General features: G+C 38.9%; 1 protein-coding gene across 7 annotated transcripts in view; it reads left to right on the top strand.

The window, feature by feature from the left end:
- vlc (disks large-associated protein 2) overlaps positions 1-22041 on the top strand; it is a 61143-nt gene that overhangs the window by 22043 nt on the left and 17059 nt on the right. For 4 of the 7 annotated variants that reach the window (XM_073992577.1, XM_073992578.1, XM_073992579.1 and 1 more), the window contains one exon: positions 10448-10767. The exons of the other annotated variants lie outside the window; for them this stretch is intronic. In XM_073992577.1, coding sequence (XP_073848678.1) covers positions 10698-10767 — 70 coding nt within the window. In that variant the 5' untranslated portion in view covers positions 10448-10697. The remainder of the gene's footprint in view (positions 1-10447; positions 10768-22041) is intronic. 7 annotated transcript variants of the gene reach the window in all.

Raw genomic sequence — 22041 nt, 5'->3', positions numbered from 1 at the left:
AAATAAATCATTCGCAGCACGTTTGATTAAATTTTAAAGGAATTTCGAGTGTTTGTGAAAAGTGTGTCCAAATCATATTTTGAATTTTAAATATGTAGAACAATATTCCGAATTGGCAAAATAGAGCAACAACAAGTAAAAAAGTATCAGTTGCCTTTGCCGACAGAGATATACCCTAAGCCTCTGAGAATTGAAACTTTCATCTGTTGACAATATCGAATCTAATACCGGCTACGCAGATTTTGTGGCCCTTTTTGGAAGTATGAACTTGCCGACATAATATATATTTGGTTTGAAGCTAAAAAGTGTTGCGGAGGATGTACTTCAAAAATGGGCCGACATAGTTCCTTATGGAAGTGTATCTTATTTTGGGACTCATTACTTTCTATAGATATTATGCCCACCAGTCCTTTCAGTTAGTCACCGTATACCTTAAAGGTTTTGGACCACTATGTCAGGAAGAATGGCCTTGCCCACGAAGAACATAATATCGCTTAGACAGGACTACAAGGAGTATCATCGGTATAATTTTCCAAAGGATCTTCGAACAGATCCTAAACTTCACTTAAATAAAAATGTGATCTTTTGTGGGGTAGGTACCCTAAGGACTTCGTAACTGACTCCGTAAGCTATCGTGCGCACTATTTTTGTGGAAGGTTTTCAATTTTTGTGGGGGAGGTACCTAAAGGTATGGATCGACATACTCCAATATGAAAGTGGATCTTATTTTAGAAGTCATTTCAGTTGGTAACCGTATAACTTAGATGTTTTGTAGCAGAATGCCTGGATGCATATACTTGCCCACGAAGAACATAATATCGCTGTAAACGTTACTACAAGGAGTAGCATCGGTATAATTTTCCAAAGGACCTTCGAACAGATCCTCAACTGCACTTAATTAAACATGTTGCAATTTTGTGCGGGAAGTATCCTAGGTAGTAGACCTATATGAATCATTTTCGAAGATAAACTACAAATTTTTTTAAAAGTCAAATTTTGGACCGAATCGGATGATCCGTTCGAGAGTTATCGGGTGTTGCAGCCACTACATATGTTGTCATAGGGGCTGTTTACTCCTTTCGGGCCATTTTCTCCGGAAGTATGGACCCCTGAAAAACTTGTACCGTCATGATGGGGTCAGCGATTTCAATTTGCTACAACAAAAATCAAACCAATTTGTGAACAGCCCATTAAACTGCACTTTTCCCAAATTTTTTGTGGGAGGTAACTGAAGTAGTGGACCAATATAGTCCATATTTAAATCTAATCTATGTTTCACAGAAATATTACGATGTCTAAAGCATGGTCACTGCCTTCAAGAGTTAATGTTCACACCATTATAGCGAAATGTTTTGAACTTTTGTGGGGGAGATACCCGAAGTGGTGGGCCGATATGACCCATCTTCTAACTTTAATTAAGGTTGGTCAAAATATAACGAAGGCCGAATTTTGGACCTAATCGGTTAATCCGTTCCAGAGTTATCGTGCGCTCCAACCACTACACACTATTCTCTCAGGTAGTATGGACTTGCCCCTTATAAAATCTGTACCGTCGTATAGAGGACAGTGAATACAAGTTGTAACAACAAAAATCAAAGCGATTCGAGAGCAGGTCCCAAAGGGAACTTTTTCGAAATTTTGTGTGGGAGGTACCCGAAGGAGTGGACAAATACAGTCCATATTCGAACCTGATCAATATCTGGTAGATATATTAGGATGTGCAAAGTATGGACCAAATCGGTCATTCCCAGCAAGATTTATCGTGCCCACAATTTTTCCGAACATTTTTGAACTTTTGTGGGGGAGGTACCTGAAGGAGTGGGCCGATATGACCCATCTTCTAACTTTAATTAACTTTGGTCAAAATATAACGAAGGCCAAATTTTGGACCTAATCGGTTAATCCGTTCCAGAGTTATCGTGCGCCCCAACCACTACACACTATTTTCTCAGGAAGTATGGACTTACCCCTTATAAAATTTGTACCTTTGTATAGAGGACAATGAATACAAGTTGTTACAACAAAAATCAAAGGGATTCGAGAGCAGGTCCTAAACTGAACTTTTCCGAAATTTTATGTGGGAGGTACCCGAAGGGGTGGACCGATTGAGTCCATATTGTAACCTCATCTAAGTCTAGTAGAGATTTCACGATGTGCAAAGTATGGACCAAATCGGTTACTTCCTTTAAGAGTTATCGTGCGCACAAATTTTCCGAACATTTTCGAACTTTTGTGGGGGAGGTACCGGAAGGAGTGGACCGATGTTGCTCATCTTCGAACTTAAACTAAGTTTGGGCAACATATTACGATAGCCAAAATTTGAACCGAATCGGTTCATCCGTTCGAGAGTTATCGTGCGCTCCAGCCAGCAGGACAGACGGACGGACATGGCTAGATCGACTCCAAATTGTCTGAAACACATTTCGTCCAAACATACTTGGGGTCTAAAACCATTATTTCGATGAGGCACATTTTCATCGTATCAAAGTGTGTATACCCTCCTTAGCGTAAAGGCTGAGGGTATAAAAACCGTTATTTGGTAATGGGATCTTTTGTTGTTGTTGTAGCAGCCTCTACAAGTACATGTAAACCATTATTTTATTGATTCGGCTCTGCCTCCAGCTCCAAGTTTAGAAAGGAAGCCACCTGAATAGGATTAGTCCAAAAAGAGAGAGTGGAGTTAAGTTAGTCGGGTTGGCTGGGCAGTTAAACAGGTGCTGCGTAATATGCGGACCAGGCTGCAGCAGTGATGATGTCTCGGAATTTCCTCTCTGCTACACGAACATCAGAGGGATTGGGCAGTTTTCTGAAGCGTTGATTAGTGCACTTTCTGAAACCTTGCCAATCCGCTTTCCCATGATTAATGAAAGTGCGGCGTTCAGAGGTTATGAAGTCTGGTGATCTGTTTATGGAGATGAGGATTGGGAGATGGTCCGACCCAAGGGAAATGACGGGTTGCCATGTCACGTCATTCGTCATACCGGGTGACACGATGGATATGTCAAGCGAACTGTGGCAGTCTCCTCTAATCCTGGGGGGTGCGTCCTCGTTCGCAGTGCAGAATGTGGAGCTATCTATTTGCTCAGTCACATCTGTACCTCTCTGGTCATTCCATAGAGCTGAATGTCATAACTCATGATGCGAATTGAAGTCCCCTAGGACCAGCCGGTTATCACCGCGCAACAGAGATTTGATGTTAGGCATATAACGCGGGGCACAGCTATTGACCGGCGGGATATACACATTCAGCCCATATACTCCAAGTATGGGTCCCTAGAATCTAGCTCAGGCGAGATAGGTCTGTACGGGACAGACTGGTGCAGTAGGAATGCAAGTCCTCCACCCCCACTTCTCGTAAGATTTTGGCGAAGAACGTTGTATCCATCACAACTCCGAAGACTGCTGTTATTGCTCAGCTTCGTTTCCTGGATCACCGCGACCATAATATTTCTCCGACTCATAAAGTTCACGATCTCATTGATCTTGGTTCGAAGACCATCGCAGTTAAACTGCAGGAATGTCACATCCTCAGGAACTGGGACAGCAATACGCGGTGTTAATGGCTGCGGCTGATACTGCTGTCGGGGAGATTGCGGGGGAGTTTCATAATCCGATTATGTTGATGATGAAGACTCACTGGGGTTCATGTTGGTGCAGTACGAAGCAATATAAACCCTGTCGTAATACTCCCTCAGGAAGGTCAAGCCTGAACAGTTCCTGAAATGTACCCATCCTCGGCACCCTTTGCATTTCATTGACACCGTCCTATGGTGGATGAGACGTTGACAAACGGTGCAAAACCATGGCCCGGGGTTACTTTCAATCCCGGCACGGACCAAAAGAATCCGGAGAAGGCATTCCGGGACATGCCGCTCCCAAAATAAAAATAAAGACGAACACGAACAAGTAGTTGCTGAGGTGACGGCCCCTGGCCGAGAAGATGATTCCTCGGGTCAATTCGGTACATAGAACCAGTCGTCGCGAGATTGTTGGGTATGAGTGGCGGTGAATTCGTCTGAATGAAAATTCCTCAAATACATATATTAAAAAAACCCCCGTGCCCATATATGAAACAATATTCATAAATATCATTATTTATGTATATAAACAAGGTCTTTAAATAAATGACCATACCACAATTTATTGTTAAAGAAAAAAATATTATTAATTATAAGCATCCTAGCCTTGTTTGTAAGAAAAAAAAGCTGTTTAAACAATGGTTTTTTATTGCACTTAATGCGAAATATTTTCATTTATTTTTTAAAAGAAATGTGTAAGTTTGATATTTTTTCTTTATAATAATAAAAATACATCAAACATATCATCGACAATATTTTGCGGTTTTGTAAGCGTTATTACCACAGTGTCATCATTGTTGTGGTAGTCATCAGTTTTATTCAGTAATTCGTGTTGTTGGGGGGCGGCGAACCACAGGCGGTGAATGCACAGTATTATATTTACACGAAATGTTTATAAATAAAGACAATACAACTATGAATGTGTGTATGTCCACCGCGCTCTGTATATTCATAGCAAACCGCTTAATAACAAAAATATGTCTTGCAAAAATCCCATTGTCTACATTATAGTCGTCGTGAAATACTTGTTTCACACACTCATCACATACGCCAGAAATATAATCGCGTGAATAATAAAAGTAAAAGTGTAACAGACAAATGTTACAAATGTTTCATTTTTTTCAATTACAAATTCAAAATAATGACAGATTTTCTCTGTTACTTTGGGAAGATGGAATCTAGACATGGAATTGTTAGATAGAAAATTGCAAAAAATTGTGTAAAATAATTTTCATTATTTGTACTTAACATTATGCCGGGCATACACTATGGGCATGCAGGACAGCAACCGATGAACCCTTGTGTAAGTGTGTGATTGAATAGTGTGTGGCATTCCTTCAATCAATATTGCTCCAGAATTTTCCTCCAGAACTCGATTTTGGGTTGAAGTTTTCCAAATTTTTAATTTCCTCACAAATAATATTTGTTGTTTTCAAATATTATTTGTTGGTTACTTGGAAAATAAACAAAATTCATCGGATTGAAAGGGGTTCATTGCATGCCCATAGTGTATGGATCGCATTAATCAACAAAAATATATGATGATCGAATGAACACCGATATCAAAAATGGGATTTCGATAAAAACGATAAAAGGTTTTTATATCACATACAACACACAACGGATTCTTTCCTTTCGAAACTTATATTTCAGTCAATTTCCTTTCTTTATTCGAGATAATTGTGGCTTTTCGCATTTGGTAACAAATTAAGAATTGACAACCTCTGTTCGATCTGGCCGCTAGTGTTAAAGTTCAATTCTTTGAAATTCTTTAAATTCTTTGTTAGTTAAGTGGTCATATACAAGCTGAAAACCTCTTGATATATACATATATTAAAGACCCTTGACGAATTCTTTTAATGATATTACTTCTTGCAGATAGAAGACCTCTTGAAAAAGTCATCTATACATTGGAGGCCTATTGAAGAGGTCACCTATAGACAAGAGACCGCCTGAAAAGGTCAACTATAGATAGCAGACCTCTTGAAGAGGTCATCTGTAGATTGAAAGCAACTTGAAGGTCTCTTGAAGCAGCCATCTAAAGATTGAAGGCCTCCTAAAGAGGCCATCTATTGATAGAAAACTCCTTGATTGAAGACCTCTTGAAGAAGTCAACGATAGATAGAGGACCTTTTAAAGAGGTAATCTATTGAGATAAGACTTCTTGAAGCGGTCAACTGTAGATCGAAGACCTCTTAAAGGGATCATTTATAGAAATAATAAATAATAATACTTCTTTAAGAGGTCATCTATAGAGAGAAAATCTATTGAAGAGATCATCCATAGTGAGAAGACATCTTGAAGAGATCATCCATAGTGAGAAGACATCTTGAAGTGGTCATCTATAGCTAGGGGACCCTTTAAAGAGGCCATCTATAGCTAGAAGACTGCTTTAAGTCATCATCTATAGACAGTGGATCTCTTGATAGAAGGTCCTCTATAGATAGAAGACCTATTGAAGAGGTCATCTATCGATTGAAGGCCTCTTGAAGAGATCAACAATTGATAGAAAACCTTTTGAAGAGGTCATCTTTTGAGAGAGGACCTCTTGAAACGGTCAACTGTAGATAGGAGATCTCTTGAAGAGGTCATCTATTGGGAGAAGACCTCTTGAAGCGGTCAACTGTAGATCGAAGATCTCTTGAAGAGGTCATCTATAGAAAGAATACCTCTTAAAGATAACCACTTGAAGAGATCATCCATAGCGAGAAGACATCTTGAAGAGTTCATCTATTACCAGAATACCTCTTGAAGTTGTCATCTATAGGTAGGAGACATTTTAAAGAGGTCATATATAGCTAGAAGAACTCTGTCGCCATCTATAGATAGTGGACCTAAGAGGTCATATGCAGATAGAATATCTCTTGAAGAGGTCAATTGTAGATAGAAGACCTCTTGGAGAGGTCATCTATAGATAAAAAGTCTATTGAAGAAGTCAACTATATACAAAAGACCTTGTGAAGAGATCATCAATAGATACATGACCTCTTGAATATGGTATCTATAGCAAGAATACCTTTTGAAGAGGTCATTTATAGAGGGAAGACCTCTTCAGATGACCATCTTACGATAGAAAACTTCTTGAAGTGGTCATCCATAGATATAAGACCACTTGAAGAATACATTTTACGATAAAATACCTCTTGAAGAGTTCATATATAGAAGAAGACCTCTTCAAGAGGTAATATATAGATAGGGGCCCTCTTGAAGAGGTCATCTATAGATAGAGTGCATATTGAACAGGTAATCTATTGATAGAAGGCCTCTTGAAGAGGTCATTTATAGCGAGATGATCTCCTGAAAGGTCTTCTACAGATTAAAGCCTTCTAGAAGAGATCATTTATAGATAGAAGACCTATTGAAGAGGTTATCTATAGATAAAAGACCTATTAAAGAGGTGATCTATAGCTAGAAGACATCTTGAAGAGGTCATCGATAGATATAAGACCTTTTGAAGAGGTCATCTATAGATAGAAAACCTCTTGAAACGTCGTCAATAAGTATTAGACCACCTGAAGAAGTCGTCTATATCTAGAAGATCTCTTGAAGGGGTTATCTATAGCTAGAAGACCTTTTGAACAGGTCATCTATGGCTAGAATACCTTTCGAAGACGCTCTCTATAGAGAAAAGACCTATTGAATAGGTAATCTATCGATAGAGTGCATCTTGAAGAGGTCATCTATTGACAGAAGGCCTCTTGAAGAGGTCATTTATAGCGAGATGATCTCCTGAATGGACTTCTACAGATTAAAGCCTTCTGGAAGAGATCATTTATAGATAGAAGACCTATTGAAGAGGTTATCTATAGATAAAAGACCTATTAAAGAGGTGATCTACGGATAGAAGACATCTTGAAGAGGTTATCGATAGATATAAGACCTTTTGAAGAGGTCATCTATAAATAGAAAACCTCTTGAAACGTCGTCAATAAGTATTAGACCACCTGAAGAAGTCGTCTATATCTAGAAGATCTCTTGAAGGGGTTATCTATAGCTAGAAGACCTTTCGAACAGGTCATCTATGGCTAGAGTACCTTTCGAAGACGCTCTCTATAGAGAAACGACCTATTGAATAGGTAATCTATCGATAGAGTGCATCTTGAAGAGGTCATCTATTGACAGAAGGCCTCTTGAAGAGGTCATTTATAGCGAGATGATCTCCTGAAAGGTCTTCTACAGATTAAAGCCTTCTGGAAGAGATCATTTATAGATAGAAGACCTATTGAAGAGGTTATCTATAGATAAAAGACCTATTAAAGAGGTGATATATGGCTAGAAGACATCTTGAAGAGGTTATCGATAGATATAAGACCTTTTGAAGAGGTCATCTATAGATAGAAAACCTCTTGAAGAGTTCGCCTATAAGTATTAGACCTCTTGAAGAAGTCGTCTATATCTAGATCTCTTGAAGAGGTTATCTATAGCTAGAATACCTTTTGAAGAGGTCATCTGTGGCTAGAATACCTTTCAAAGACGCTATCTAAAGCTAAACGACTTCTTCTAGATAGATAGATAGATATATAGATAGATAGATAGATAGATAGATAGATAGATAGATAGATAGATAGATAGATAGATAGATAGATAGATAGATTACCTCTTAAAGAGATAATCTATAGCTAGAAGGTCTCTGGAAGAAGTCATCTATGACTAGAAGATCCCTTAAACAGGCCATCTATATATTGAAGACCTCTTAAACAGGACATCTATAGATAAAATCCGTTTTAAAAAAGGTCATCTATAGATAGTACACCTCTTGAAGAGGTCATCTGTAGAAATAAACCTTTTAAAGAGGCTAGAAGACCCTTTAAAGTGGCAATCTTTAACTAGAAAACCTTTTGACTAGAATACCCTTTGAAGACACTATCTACAGGTAAAAGATTTTTTGAAGGGGTCCGCTATAGATTGATTAAAGAGGTCATCTATAGCTAGAAGGTCTCTGGAAGAAGTCATCTATGGCTAGAACATCTCTTAAACAGGTCATCTATATATTGAAGACCTCTTAAATAGGCTATCTATAGAAAAAAGCCATTTTAAAAAGGTCATCTATAGATAGTACACCTCTTGAAGAGGTCATCTGTAGAAATAAACCTTTTGAAGAGGCTAGAAGACCCTTTAAAGTGGTAATCTTTAACTAGAAGACCGTTTTAAGAGGTTATCTATAGCTAGAAGACCTCTTGAAGAGTAATCTGTGGATAGAAGACCTTTAAAAAAGATCATCTATGTCTAGAATATCTTTTGAAGACGCCATCTACAGCCAAAAGATTTCTTGAAGAGGTCCTCTGTAGATAGATTACCTCTTAAAGGAGTCATCTATACCTAGAAGGTCTCTGGAAGAGGTCATCTATGGCTTGAAGACCTCTTAAACAGGTCATCTATAGATAAAAGATATATTAAAGAGGTCATATATCGATAGTAGACCTCTTGAAGAGGTCATCTAAAAATAGAGAATCTTTTGAAGAGGTCATCTAAAAAAAGAGAATCATTTGAAGAAGTCATATAAAAATAGAAGACCTCTCAAGGGAATCATCTGTATATGGAAGTATCCTCGTGAAGATGGCATGTCTATACATAAGACCTTTTAAAATATGTAATCTATCGTTAGGAGACCTTCTAAAGAGGTAATCCGAACGTAGAACACCTCTTTAAAGGGGTATCTTAAGATAGAAGACCTCTTCAATAGGTCATCTATAGCCAGAAGACCTCTTTAAGAGGCCAACTAACGACAGAAGATCTCTCAGCCTCATTCGGGATTCGCAAATTTTTGTTATTGGTATGACTTATTATTTCATGATATAAAATGTATTTGTGGATTGTGACGAGTTGGTCTCCATTTTTCCATTTTCTATAGAATGCGTTTAAGTCTCTTCAGAGAACAAGAACATTACTCTTCGCCGAGCGCCAAGTTCAACATACCAAACCAAAAAAGATTATTATTAAATAATAATTCATAAATATGTATTAATTTATTACAAAATCACTGCAAAATCCGTAAAGCACAAACAGTTATTCATGAAACTTTATTTTTGTGATAGTTGTTCCAAAATATATCATATCGTGATTTGTAGCTATTAATCCCTCAACTCCATTAGTTATTTTGTTCAACAACTTTGTAAACGATGATTGATTTAAATTAGTTTTTATGCGTTTCTTTTTTTCACTTCGTGCCTGCTGTTATTTTTCTCATACGCCGCCTTACTGCCTGCTGTAGTTTGTTGCTGTATTTTACTCTGATAAAGATAAGAATCATAAACGAATGAATGAATGAATGTGTCTTGCCTTGCCTGCCTGCCTCTTTTTTGTTTTGTTTATATTTACTAACAATAGTTTATTGTCAATTTTCTTCTTCTACTTGTATTGTTGTAAATAGTTTTTCGATAATTTGTTTTCTTTTCTTTTGTTGTGTGCGTCGTGTAATTTGTTTTATTTCCGTTTCAATTTCTTCATTTAGCTTTTATTGTTATTTTTTTGATTTGATCTTTTTTCGTTTTTTTGTTTGTTTGGCTTGCATTTATGAGTTTGTCTCTTCCGTTCGTTCCTTTCGTTTACTATATAATTTATGGTACGCCATCTCTCTCAATTACTTGGTAATTAAAAAGAGAAACTTAATTTTTGTTTATTTTTTATTGTTATTATCTTTTATTTTTTATCTTTTTTCTGTTATTGTTATTTTGTGTCTGTCTCTGTTTGTGTGTCTTTGATAATATTTTTTGTGTTTTATTCTCCAATCAACCAACCAACCAAACGACCACCACCAACACCAACCAACTACTCCTCCACTATCGTTGTTGTTGTTGCTGTGTTGTTTGTCCACAACTTTATTTTATCAACGCAACGATCATTCAACATTGGTGGTTGCCTCTTAACAGTTTGGAACGGAATCTATGCAACTTAACCAACCTACCATCATCCACCCACACAACACCCATCACTCTGAACAACTAATATTAACGAAGCAGGAGGTGGAGGAATAGGAGGAGAATCAAGAAGCAGATTTGTTGTTTGCCTTGTATTTTTCTCAAAGAAAATCAAGAAAAAAGTGTTTCAAAACATCACGACCCGACCCTCCCAACAACAAATTGTTTTGCTATAGTGCACCTACCCTCCCTGTGAGAAGTTATGGATCGAAGTATGGATTCTATTGGCAGCTGTTCTTTAGATGTCGATGCTGAATCGTCCGATATATCAGGTATACACAATAAAAAAAAAACCGAAGCAAAACTATAATGAAACAACAACTTTAACCAACAACAACAAATCGAACCAACCACTCAATCTTGTACAGTGTGATACCTAATCAATGGAACTCGATTTACTTCCAGGGAATCTTATATCGCAGGAAACTGTGTGGTGGATAAAAAGTAAGAAATTTTAACTTTATAAAGTCTACTTAATGGACCTCCATCTATATATGACATGTTAAAAATGCATTTTATATATAGCTGATCTCTTCAAGGCGCCTTCTTCCTATAGGCAACGTCTTCAAGAGGACTTCAATCTATAGATGATCCCTTCAAGAGGTTTTCTAGCTATAGATGACCTCTCAAGAGGTATTCTATCTGTAGATGATTTCTTCAGAGCTCTTCCATCTATAAATGACCTGTTCAGAGCTCCTTTAACCTATAAATTACCTTCTCAAGAGGTCTTCTGTCGATGGATGCCCCCTTCCAGAGGTATTCTTTCTATAGATGAGGAGGTCTTCCAGCTATAAATTAGTTCTTCAAGAGGTCTTCTAGCTATAGGTGACCTCAAACAGGTCTACTACCTATAGATGACCTCTTCTATAGGTCATCTAGCTATAAATGTGGTCTTCAAGAGGTTTTATACCTACAGATAACCTCTTCACGAGGACTTCTTTCTACAGATGACTACTTAAATATGCATTTTTTTATAGATAGCCTCTTCAAGAGGATTTCAATCTACAGATGACCATTTCAAGATATTTTCTATCTTTATATGACCTCTTCGAGAGGCCCTCTCTAAGAGGTTTTATAGCTATATATGACTTCTTCAAGAGGTCTTCTAGCTATATTTGATGACCTCTTCGAGAGGTCTTCTAGCTATAGATAACCTCTTCAAAAGGTCTTCTATCTATGGATGCCCTCTTCGAAAGGTCTTCTAGCAACAGATAACCTCTTCAAGACGTCTTCTATCTATGAATGACCTCTTCAAGAGGATTTCTATCGATAGATATCCTCTTCTAGAGGTCTTCTATCAATAGATGCCCTCTTCCAGAGGTCTTCTAGATATAGATGATCTCTTCAAGCCGTCTTCTATCTACAGATTACTTCTACAAGAGGCCTTCTTTTAACAGATGACCTCTTCAGGATTTCTTCTAGCCATAAATGAGCTCTTCGAGAATTCTTATAGCTATAGATGACCTCTTCGAAAGGTCTTCTAGCTATTGATGATCCTTCAAGAGGTCTTCTAGCAACAGATAAACTCTTCAAGACGTCTTCTATCTATGGATTACCGCTGCAAAATGTCTTCTAGCTATAAAAGATTTCTTCAGATGACCTCTTCAAGAAGTATTCTTTCTATTCTTCTATTCATAGATGACCTCTTCAAGAGGTCTTCTAGCTATAGATGACCCCTTTAAGAGGTTTTCTAGCTATAGATAAACCTCTTCCAGAGGTCTTCTTTCTGTAAGTGACCTGTTCAAGAGGTCTTCTATCCATAGATACCCTCTTCAAGAGGTCTTCTAGCTATAGATGACCTTTTCAAGAGGAGTTCTGTTTATAGATGACCTCTTCAAGAGGTCTTTTAGCTATTAATACGATCTTCAAGAGGTCTTCTAGCTATAGATGACTTCTTCAAGAGGTCTTCTAGCTATAAATGAGCTCTTGAAGAGGTCTTCCAGCTCTAGATAACCTCTTGAAGAGGTCTTCTAGTTATAGAGGACCTCTTCAAGAGACCTTGTATATCGATAGATGCCCTCTTCAAGAGGTCTTCTAGCTATAGATGACCTTTTAAAGCGGTCTTCTATCTACAGATGACTTCTTCAAGAGGTCTTCTTTTTTACAGATGACCTCTTCAAAAGTTCTTCTAGCTATAGATGGCCTCTTAAAGAGGTCTTCCAGCTATACATGAGCTCTTCAAGAGGTTTAGCTATAACTGACTTCTGAAAGAGGTCTTCAAGACGTGTTATTTCTATAGAAGACCTCTTCAAGAGGTGTTCTTTCTACAGATAAATTCATCAAGAGGTCTCCGACAGATAGATAACCTTTTCAAGGGATTTTCTATCTATAGATGACCTCTTCAAGAGGTCTTCTAGATATAATTGAGCTCTTCAAGAGGTCTTCTATCGATAGATACCCTCTTCATGAGGTCTTCTAGCCATCGAAGACCTCTTGAAGAGGTCTTCTATCGATAGATGCCCTCTTCATGATGTCTTCTAACTATAGAGGACTTCTTCAACAGGTCTTCTATCTATAGATGGCCTCTTCAAGACGTCTTCTATCTATAGATAGCCTCTTCAACAGGTCTTCTATCGATAGATGCCCTCTTTAAGAGGTCTTCTAGCTACATATGACCTCTTTAAGCGGTCTTTTTTCTACAGATGACCTCTTCAAGCCGTCTTCTATCGATAGATGCCCTCTTCAAGAGGTCTTCTATCTACAAATGACCTCTTCAAGCCGTCTTTTATCTATAGATGTCCTCTCCTAGAGGAATTCTATCGATATGTGCCCTCTTCAAGAAGTCTTCTTTCTATAAATAACTTCTTCAAGAGGGCTTCTTTTTTACAGATGACCTCTTCAAAAGTTCTTCTAGCTCCAGATGGCATCTTTAGCTAGCTATAGATGGTCTCTTCCAGCTATACATGACCTCTTCAAGAGGGCTTCTTTCTAGAGATGACTTCTTTAAGAGGTCTTCCAGCTATACATGAGCTCTTCAAGAGGAGTTATGTTTATAGATGACCTCTTCAAGAGGTCTTTTAGTTGTTAATAAGATCTTCAAGAGATCTTCTAGCTATAGATGACTTCTTCAAGAGGTCTTCTAGGTATAAATGAGCTCTTGAAGAGGTCTTACAGCTCTAGATAACATCTTCAAGAGGTCTTTTATGGATAGATGCCCTCTTCAAGAGGTCTTCTAGCTATAGATGACCCCTTTAAGAGGTCTTCTAGTTATAGATAAACCTCTTCCAGGGGTCTTCTCTTTGTAGGTGACCTATTCAAGAGGTCTTCTATCGATAGAAGCCCTCTTCAAAGGGTGTCATTTCAATAGGTGACTTCTTCAAGAGTTCTTCTAGCTATAGATGACATCTTCAAGAGGAGTTCTGTTTATAGATGACCTCTTCAAGAGGTCTTTTTGCTATTAATAAGATCTTCAAGAGGTCTTCTAGGTATAGATGAATTCTCTAGGAGGTCTTCTAGCTATAAATGAGCTCTTGAAGAGGTCTTCCAGCTCTAGATAAACTCTTCAAAAGATAGATGACCTCTTCAAGGGATTTTGTATCTGTAGATGACCTCTTCAAGAGGTCTTCTAGATATAATTGAGCTCTTTAAGATGTCTTCTATCGATAGATGCCCTCTTCATGAGGTCTTCTAGCTATAAAGGACCTCTTTAAGAGGCCTTCTATCGATAGAGGACCTCTTTAAGAGGTCTTCTATCGATAGATGCTCTCTTTAAGAGGTCTTCTATCGATAGATGCCCTCTTCATGGGGTCTTCTAGCTATATAAAACCTCTTCAAGAGGTCTTCAAGCGGTCTTCTATATACAGATGACCTCCTCAAGCCGTCTTCTATCGATAGATGCCTTCTTCAAGAGGTCTTCTACCTACAGATGTCCTCTTCAAGCCGTCTTCTATCTATAGATGTCCTCTTCTAGAGGAGTTCTATCGATATGTGCCCTCTTCAAGAAGTCTTCTTTCTATAGATATCTTCTTCAAGAGGTCTTCTAATGATAGATGCCTGCTTCAAGAGGTCTTGTTTCTATAGTTGACCCCTTCAAGAGGTCTTCTAACTATAGAGGACCTCTTCGAGAGGACTTCTTTCTTCAAGGGGCCTTCTATCTATAGAGATGACCTCTTCAAGAGGCCTTCTATCTATAGAGATGACCTCTTCAAGAGGCCTTCTATCTATAGAGATGACCTCTTCAATAGACCTTCTATCTACAGACCTCTTTAAAAGGTCTTCTATATCTAGTTCTCCTCTTGAAGAGGTCTTCCACCTATTGATGACCTCTTTAAAAATTCTTTTATGACCTCTTTAATAGGTTATCAATTTATTTATAAACTTTTCAAGAGGTTTTCTAGCTATATATGACCTCTTCAACAGGTCTTCTATCTACAGATGACCTCTGCAAGCCGTCTTCTATCGATAGATGCCCTCTTCAAGAGGTCTTCTATCTACAGATGGCCTCTTCAAGCCGTCTTCTATCTATTCCTCTTCTATGGGAATTCCATCGATATGTGCCCTCTTCAAGAAGTCTTCTTTCTATAGATAACTTCTTCAAGAGGGCTTCTAATGATAGATGCCTGCTTCAAGAGGGCTTGTTTCTATAGTTGTATAGAGGACCTCTTCGAGAGGTCTTCTTTCTTCAAGGGGACTTCTATCTATAGATATGACCTCTTCAAGAGGCCTTCTATCTATAGACCTTCTATCTATAGACCTCTTTAAAAGGTCTTCGATATATAGTTCACCTCTTGAAGAGGTCTTCCACCTATTAAAGACCTCTTTAAAAATTCTTTTATGACCTCTTCAATAGGCTATACATTTATTTATAGACTTTTAAAGAGCTCTTCAAACTGTGAATGGTATCCTCACAAATTCAAGACCTAAAAATTAACTATCCAGACATTTTATATAACCTCTTGATAGGTCTCAAAATTACTCCACTATTTGTTACATTTCATATAATATATTGCCTACTTTTAGGCTTCTTCCCCTCTCCCACATACACAGTGCCTACTTTAAGGTGGTACTAAAAGAAATCCTCTGACAATTGCGTGCAGCAATTTTATAAATTACCCTTCTTTTATCTTTAATAAATTATTCTGATTTTACCACCACACCGGTTTCCCTGTGATGTAAGAAGAACACGGATAAGAGATTTGTTTTTGTAACAAAATGTGTACAGAGACAATACAAAGTTCCACGTTTAATTTCTTTACTACACCAAACCTGACACACCTTTACAACTTAAACTAACACATTGCCAAATGGATTTTTTGTTTTGTTTTACTTACTTTTTTTGTTTTTATTTTTACCGGTATTTAAATGTCAACTGCTGTTGCTGCAAACTAAAGTATTACCCAGAAATGCCAGAACACCCCGTGTGCGCAAAACCCTTGGTGCTTGGTTTTTGGGCGGGGAAATTTACTCCACTCCTGAGAAAAAATACATTTTTTACAGAGAGCGCACCCTTTTTTAACACAAAGCGAAATGACACAACAAGTATTTATAGGGTTTCCTAAGTCGTCTAAACTTGTGGCATATGGACCTTCCTCCTTATTACCTACCTACCCATCCACCCACAATTTCCTTTTTGTGCAAAATCCTATTGGGGTTTATTTATGTTTATCTTTTTTTGTTTTCTTTGTTATGTTTTTGTTTTCAATTTTTTGTTACCTTTCCCACTAACCACCACCACCACTGATGTGAACTCTGAAGTGACAACAATGATGTTGGTAATTTGTTGTATTTGTTTTATGTTTATTATTTGTTTTTTGTTTAAAAATTATTTAAAAACCCTAATTCTAGTCTGTCGTCTGTATGTGTTGTGTAGGCAACAACAACGTGTGTACAATCCCATATACTTGGCGCTTTATGACCGATTAGAGCGCTCGGTGTTACTAATGTATGTTTGTATGTCTATTTCCTACATAACCCCCACTGGGAGGCAGGAGTACCAACCATATAAGTACACCTTATGGTCTATTTTAAAACACATACACACACAAACACACTTTCACATACTCGTTACTCTGTGTAGTGTTTAGAGGGCACTCTTCGTAGCCTAATGGATGGACTCTAATGGACAATATAGTGAATAATAAGCCAAATATAGCCGCCAACCAACCAACCCAGAAATAGATAAATAGCTGCTTTTTAAGTTTTGAAGGATACCGGTTTTTAGTTCACTGAAACTGACCTAGTAAATAATGTTGTCCTTTAAATGCACTTACACACACACACCCTCCCTCTTACACTTACCGTATTTTATAACCTTTTACACGGCACGGTTATTTTAAGTTCCTTAGAATAAGCTTTTTGGTTTGGTTTTGTTTTTTTATTTTAAAGGTGATAGTCCGCTGCTTAAGTGGTGTTTGAAAAGAAGAAAAGTGTCTTTGGTAAATAAGTTATTTAAGAAATGTTTGGGAATTTATTAAGGAGTAGTGATAATTCTCATTGAAGTAATGATTTGAATTGACGGTCCCAATAATGCAACATTTTGATATTGTCTGCTGTGAAATTTACCTTCAGGGATCCTTTTTAAAAGTTCTTTAAAATAATAAGAGAGAAAATTTATATATATTGCATACTTTTAGGCTTATTTTGTATAAAATTCAAGAATACAGCACTGACAATAAGAAACGAATCAATGGAGCCTTGACATAAATGTTTCTACGTATATTCCAACATTCCCATTTGAAAATCAAGGGGGATGGTCCATATTCTACCAAGAATACAGCACTGAGAATAGGAAACGAATTAATGGAGCATTGTTTCTACGTATATTCCAACATTACCGTTCGAAAATCCAGGGGGATGGTCCATATTCAACCAATGGAGCCTTCATCTTATTGCAGAGTCCGAACGCTGTTCCTGTCCAACATTTAGACAAACTTTAATGTAATTTATGGGGATCTCCACATCTCCAGGAGTGATAAACCACCGAGGTCGAGATGCCAAATTAATACATCCCGCCTAGAGTGTACATACATACAATCAAAGATTGTTTTGCTAGGGACCTTCAACATTTATTATGAATTCTCTCTCCACCTTTGGGTATATCGGTAATTGTGAGCAGATTTGTTGTGGCTCCTCGTTTTAGATGGATTTGTACAGAAACGGGACATTGATTGGCCTATGGTAAAACTATATTCTCATCCAACTTCTTTTATTCACCACGGGGAAAATCAACTGACAAGTTTTCACAGATAACTAAAAAGTCCCTCTGTTTTTCCGGTAGCCTAAAATATCTTCTATCAGTACTACCAATACTCGATACCAAACATCCTGAGATAAACAGACAACAAACCGAAGAGAACTGGAATGGCGACTAGCAAAATTGTTGGATCATTGAAAGAGCCGCAACATTCGAGCGATCGGACTAGGAGCTTGACGTTTTTACGATTTCTTGCACTGAACGCTGAGTTGAATATTCGATATAACCCGTCAATCGACTTTTAGCGGCCTTGACTGATTCAAAAGTGTAAAATCCGAAAAATGATCCCGACATTGGAAGTAAATGATAATTAGCTAAATATCATCGGCATCGCATTTTGTTCTAGGTGTTTCCAATGCCTGAAAATACATCCTTTTTCCAATTTAATGGCAGTGGCGTCCGAGGTAAGGTCGAGTAAAAAGTGGATTTTTCATAGTGGTGCAGGAATCCAAGTTCAACAACAACTGCAGCGTGTGGGATTTCAAGGCGTGTTCTTTCTATAGAAGACCACTTCAGGAGGTGTTCTTTCTACAGATATATTTATAAAGAGGTCTTCGACAGATAGATGACCTATTCAAGGGAGTTTCTATCTATATATGACCTCTTCAAGAGGTCTTCTAGATATAATTGAACTCCTTAAGAGGTCTTCTATCGATAGATGCCCTCTTTATGAGGTCTTCTAGCTATAGAGGACCTCTTCAAGAGGTCTTCTATAGATAGATGCCCTCATCAAGAGGTTGTGATGGTTACAACATACTGCCGAAGGTTCCCACCAGAAGTGGAGAGGGGGGGATTAGCTTTCCTATTGCACCAGTCTGTTCAATACAGACCTATCTTGCTTGAGCCTGACTCTAATGATCCGTACATGGAATGTATGGTGGTAGTAGACAGGTGTGGAACTGCCGAGGATGAGTTACTGAGCGTATACATCCTGCCGATAAATACCTGTACTCCAGGTTACCGTCTGGTCTTGGGAGTTGTGGCATTCGGTCCTCAGAAACGACCAGAGTGGGGTATAGTGCTGGCTGAGCAGTTTGATATATCTACGTTTTTCGCGATCAATGGGGAGGACGCCCCTACCAGAATTAACCATCGGGTTACCTTGTCTGACAAATAATGTCCGCTGGCAACACGTCGTTTATCTTGGGTGAGAACATCTCTCCATGATTTTCTCCATCAGCAGATTGGCCGATTTCGTCACCTCTGAACGCCGCACATTCGTCAATCATAAGAAAGCTGATTGGCCGAGTTTCAGAGAGTTCACTAATCACCACTTCAGAAATCTGCCCAACCCTTCTGATGTTCGGGTAACAGAGAGGACGTTTCGAGACCATTACTGCTGCAGCCGCTCGCCATATATCTGCTGGTCGAATAACCAAAGTGAGACCAAATTTCCCATCATAGGCGACAAAAAAATGAGCTTCGTCGTGTCAACCCCAGTGACCCCAGAGTCAGGGAGCTGACCCTTGGCCCTACGGCCAAGTTTGATACCTTGGATAATTAATGATATGCGTAGACGCCAGTCGTACGTGGGATTCAGGAACAAAAAGTCCAAGCCCCGTAGAGTAAAACAGGGTGTTCCACAAAGTGGGGTGATATCCCCCGGATCTGTTTAACCGCTACCTCTCTTGTATTCCGCCCCCCTCCAGACGGCAATGAGGCAGTAACGTAAGCGGATGATTGTACGATCTTGCCGTCAGAAACCTTCCCTGATTTAATTTGTGAAAGGCTGAACTCCATTTTAATGATCTTACCACCTTTTTCCACGCGAGGAATATGCAAATATCCGCCATTAAATTTACGGCCGATCTGTTCACCAGAGGCGAAGGAGGCTGCTATAGTATACAATACCTTTGTAGGAGATTTCTATACTATAGAAGACCTCCGTAGGAGGTTTCTATACTATAGAAGACCTCCATAGGAAGATTCTTTAAAATAGAAGACCTCCTTAGGAGGTTTCTATAGGATGGGACACCTCCGTAGGAGGCTTCTACAGAATAGAAGACCTCCGTAGGAGGCTTCAATAGGATAGAAAACCTCCGTTGGAGGCTTCAATAGGATAGAAGACCTCCGTAGGAGGCTTCAATAGGATAGAAGACCTCCGTAGGAGGCTTCAATAGGATAGAAGACCTCCGTAGGAGGCTTCAATAGGATAGAAGACCTCCTTAGGCGGCTTCTATAGGATAGAATAACTCCGTAGGCGGCTTCTATAGGATAGAATAACTCCGTGAGAGGCTTCTATAGTAAAGAAGACCTCCGTAGGAGGCTTCTATAGAATAGAAGACCTCCGTATGAGGCTTCTATAGAATAGAAGACCTCCGTATGAGGCTTCTATAGAATAGAAGATCTCCGTAGGAGGCTTCTATATAGAATAGAAGACCTCCGCAGGAGGCTTCTATATAGAATAGAAGACCTCCGCAGGAGGCTTCTATATAGAATAGAAGACCTCCGCAGGAGGCTTCTATATAGAATAGAAGACCTCCGCAGGAGGCTTCTATATAGAATAGAAGACCTCCGTAGGAGGCTTCTATAGAATAGAAGACCTCCGTAGGAGGCTTCTATAGAATAGAAGACCTCCGTAGGAGGCTTCTATAGAATAGAAGACCTCCGTAGGAGGCTTCTATAGAATAGAAGACCTCCGTAGGAGGCTTCTATAGAATAGAAGACCTCCATAGGAAGATTCTTTAAAATAGAAGACCTCCTTAGAAGGGTTGGGACACCTCCGTAGCAGACTTCTATAAAAGAGAAGACCGCAGTAGGAGGCTACTGTAGAAGAGAAGACTCCAGTAGGATGCATCTGTATAATGGAAGACCTCCGTAGGTGGCTTCTATAAGATAGAAGACCCCAGTAGGTGTCTTCTGTAGTATAAAAGACCTCCGTAGATGCTTTCTATAGGATATAAGACCTCCGTAGGAGGCTTCTATAGAATAGAAGACCTCCGTAGGAGGCTTCTATAGAATAGAAGACCTCCGTAGGAGGCTTCTATAGAATAGAAGACCTCCGTAGGAGGCTTCTATAGAATAGAAGACCTCCGTAGGAGGCTTCTATAGAATAGAAGACCTCCGTAGGAGGCTTCTATAGAATAGAAGACCTCCGTAGGAGGCTTCTATAGAATAGAAGATCTCCGTAGGAGGCTTCTATAGAATAGAAGACCTCCGTAGGAGGCTTCTATAGAATAGAAGATCTCCGTAGGAGGCTTCTATAGAATAGAAGATCTCCGTAGGAGGCTTCTATAGAATAGAAGATCTCCGTAGGAGGCTTCTATAGAATAGAAGACCTCCGTAGGAGGTTTCTTTAGAATAGAAGACCTCCGTAGGAGGCCTCTATAGAATAGAAGACCTCCGTAGGAGGTTTCTTTAGAATAGAAGACCTCCGTAGGAGGCTTCTATAGAATAGAAGACCTCCGTAGGAGGCTTCTATAGAATAGAAGACCTCCGTAGGAGGCTTCTATAGAATAGAAGACCTCCGTAGGAGGCTTCTATAGAATAGAAGACCTCCGTAGGAGGCTTCTATAGAATAGAAGATCTCCGTAGGAGGCTTCTATAGAATAGAAGATCTCCGTAGGAGGCTTCTATAGAATAGAAGATCTCCGTAGGAGGTTTCTATAGAATAGAAGATCTCCGTAGGAGGTTTCTATAGAATAGAAGATCTCCGTAGGAGGCTTCTATAGAATAGAAGATCTCCGTAGGAGGCTTCTATAGAATAGAAGATCTCCGTAGGAGGCTTCTATAGAATAGAAGATCTCCGTAGGAGGCTTCTATAGAATAGAAGATCTCCGTAGGAGGCTTCTATAGAATAGAAGATCTCCGTAGGAGGCTTCTATAGAATAGAAGATCTCCGTAGGAGGCTTCTATAGAATAGAAGATCTCCGTAGGAGGCTTCTATAGAATAGAAGATCTCCGTAGGAGGCTTCTATAGAATAGAAGATCTCCGTAGGAGGCTTCTATAGAATAGAAGATCTCCGTAGGAGGCTTCTATAGAATAGAAGATCTCCGTAGGAGGCTTCTATAGAATAGAAGATCTCCGTAGGAGGCTTCTATAGAATAGAAGATCTCCGTAGGAGGCTTCTATAGAATAGAAGATCTCCGTAGGAGGCTTCTATAGAATAGAAGATCTCCGTAGGAGGCTTCTATAGAATAGAAGATCTCCGTAGGAGGCTTCTATAGAATAGAAGATCTCCGTAGGAGGCTTCTATAGAATAGAAGATCTCCGTAGGAGGCTTCTATAGAATAGAAGATCTCCGTAGGAGGCTTCTATAGAATAGAAGATCTCCGTAGGAGGCTTCTATAGAATAGAAGATCTCCGTAGGAGGCTTCTATAGAATAGAAGATCTCCGTAGGAGGCTTCTATAGA

This window comes from Musca autumnalis, unplaced genomic scaffold (assembly GCF_047663935.1).
Source record: "Musca autumnalis isolate F117 unplaced genomic scaffold, ASM4766393v1 scaffold_5, whole genome shotgun sequence".
Lineage (NCBI taxonomy): Eukaryota > Metazoa > Arthropoda > Insecta > Diptera > Muscidae > Musca > Musca autumnalis.
This window is presented reverse-complemented; position numbering and strand designations above follow the sequence as displayed.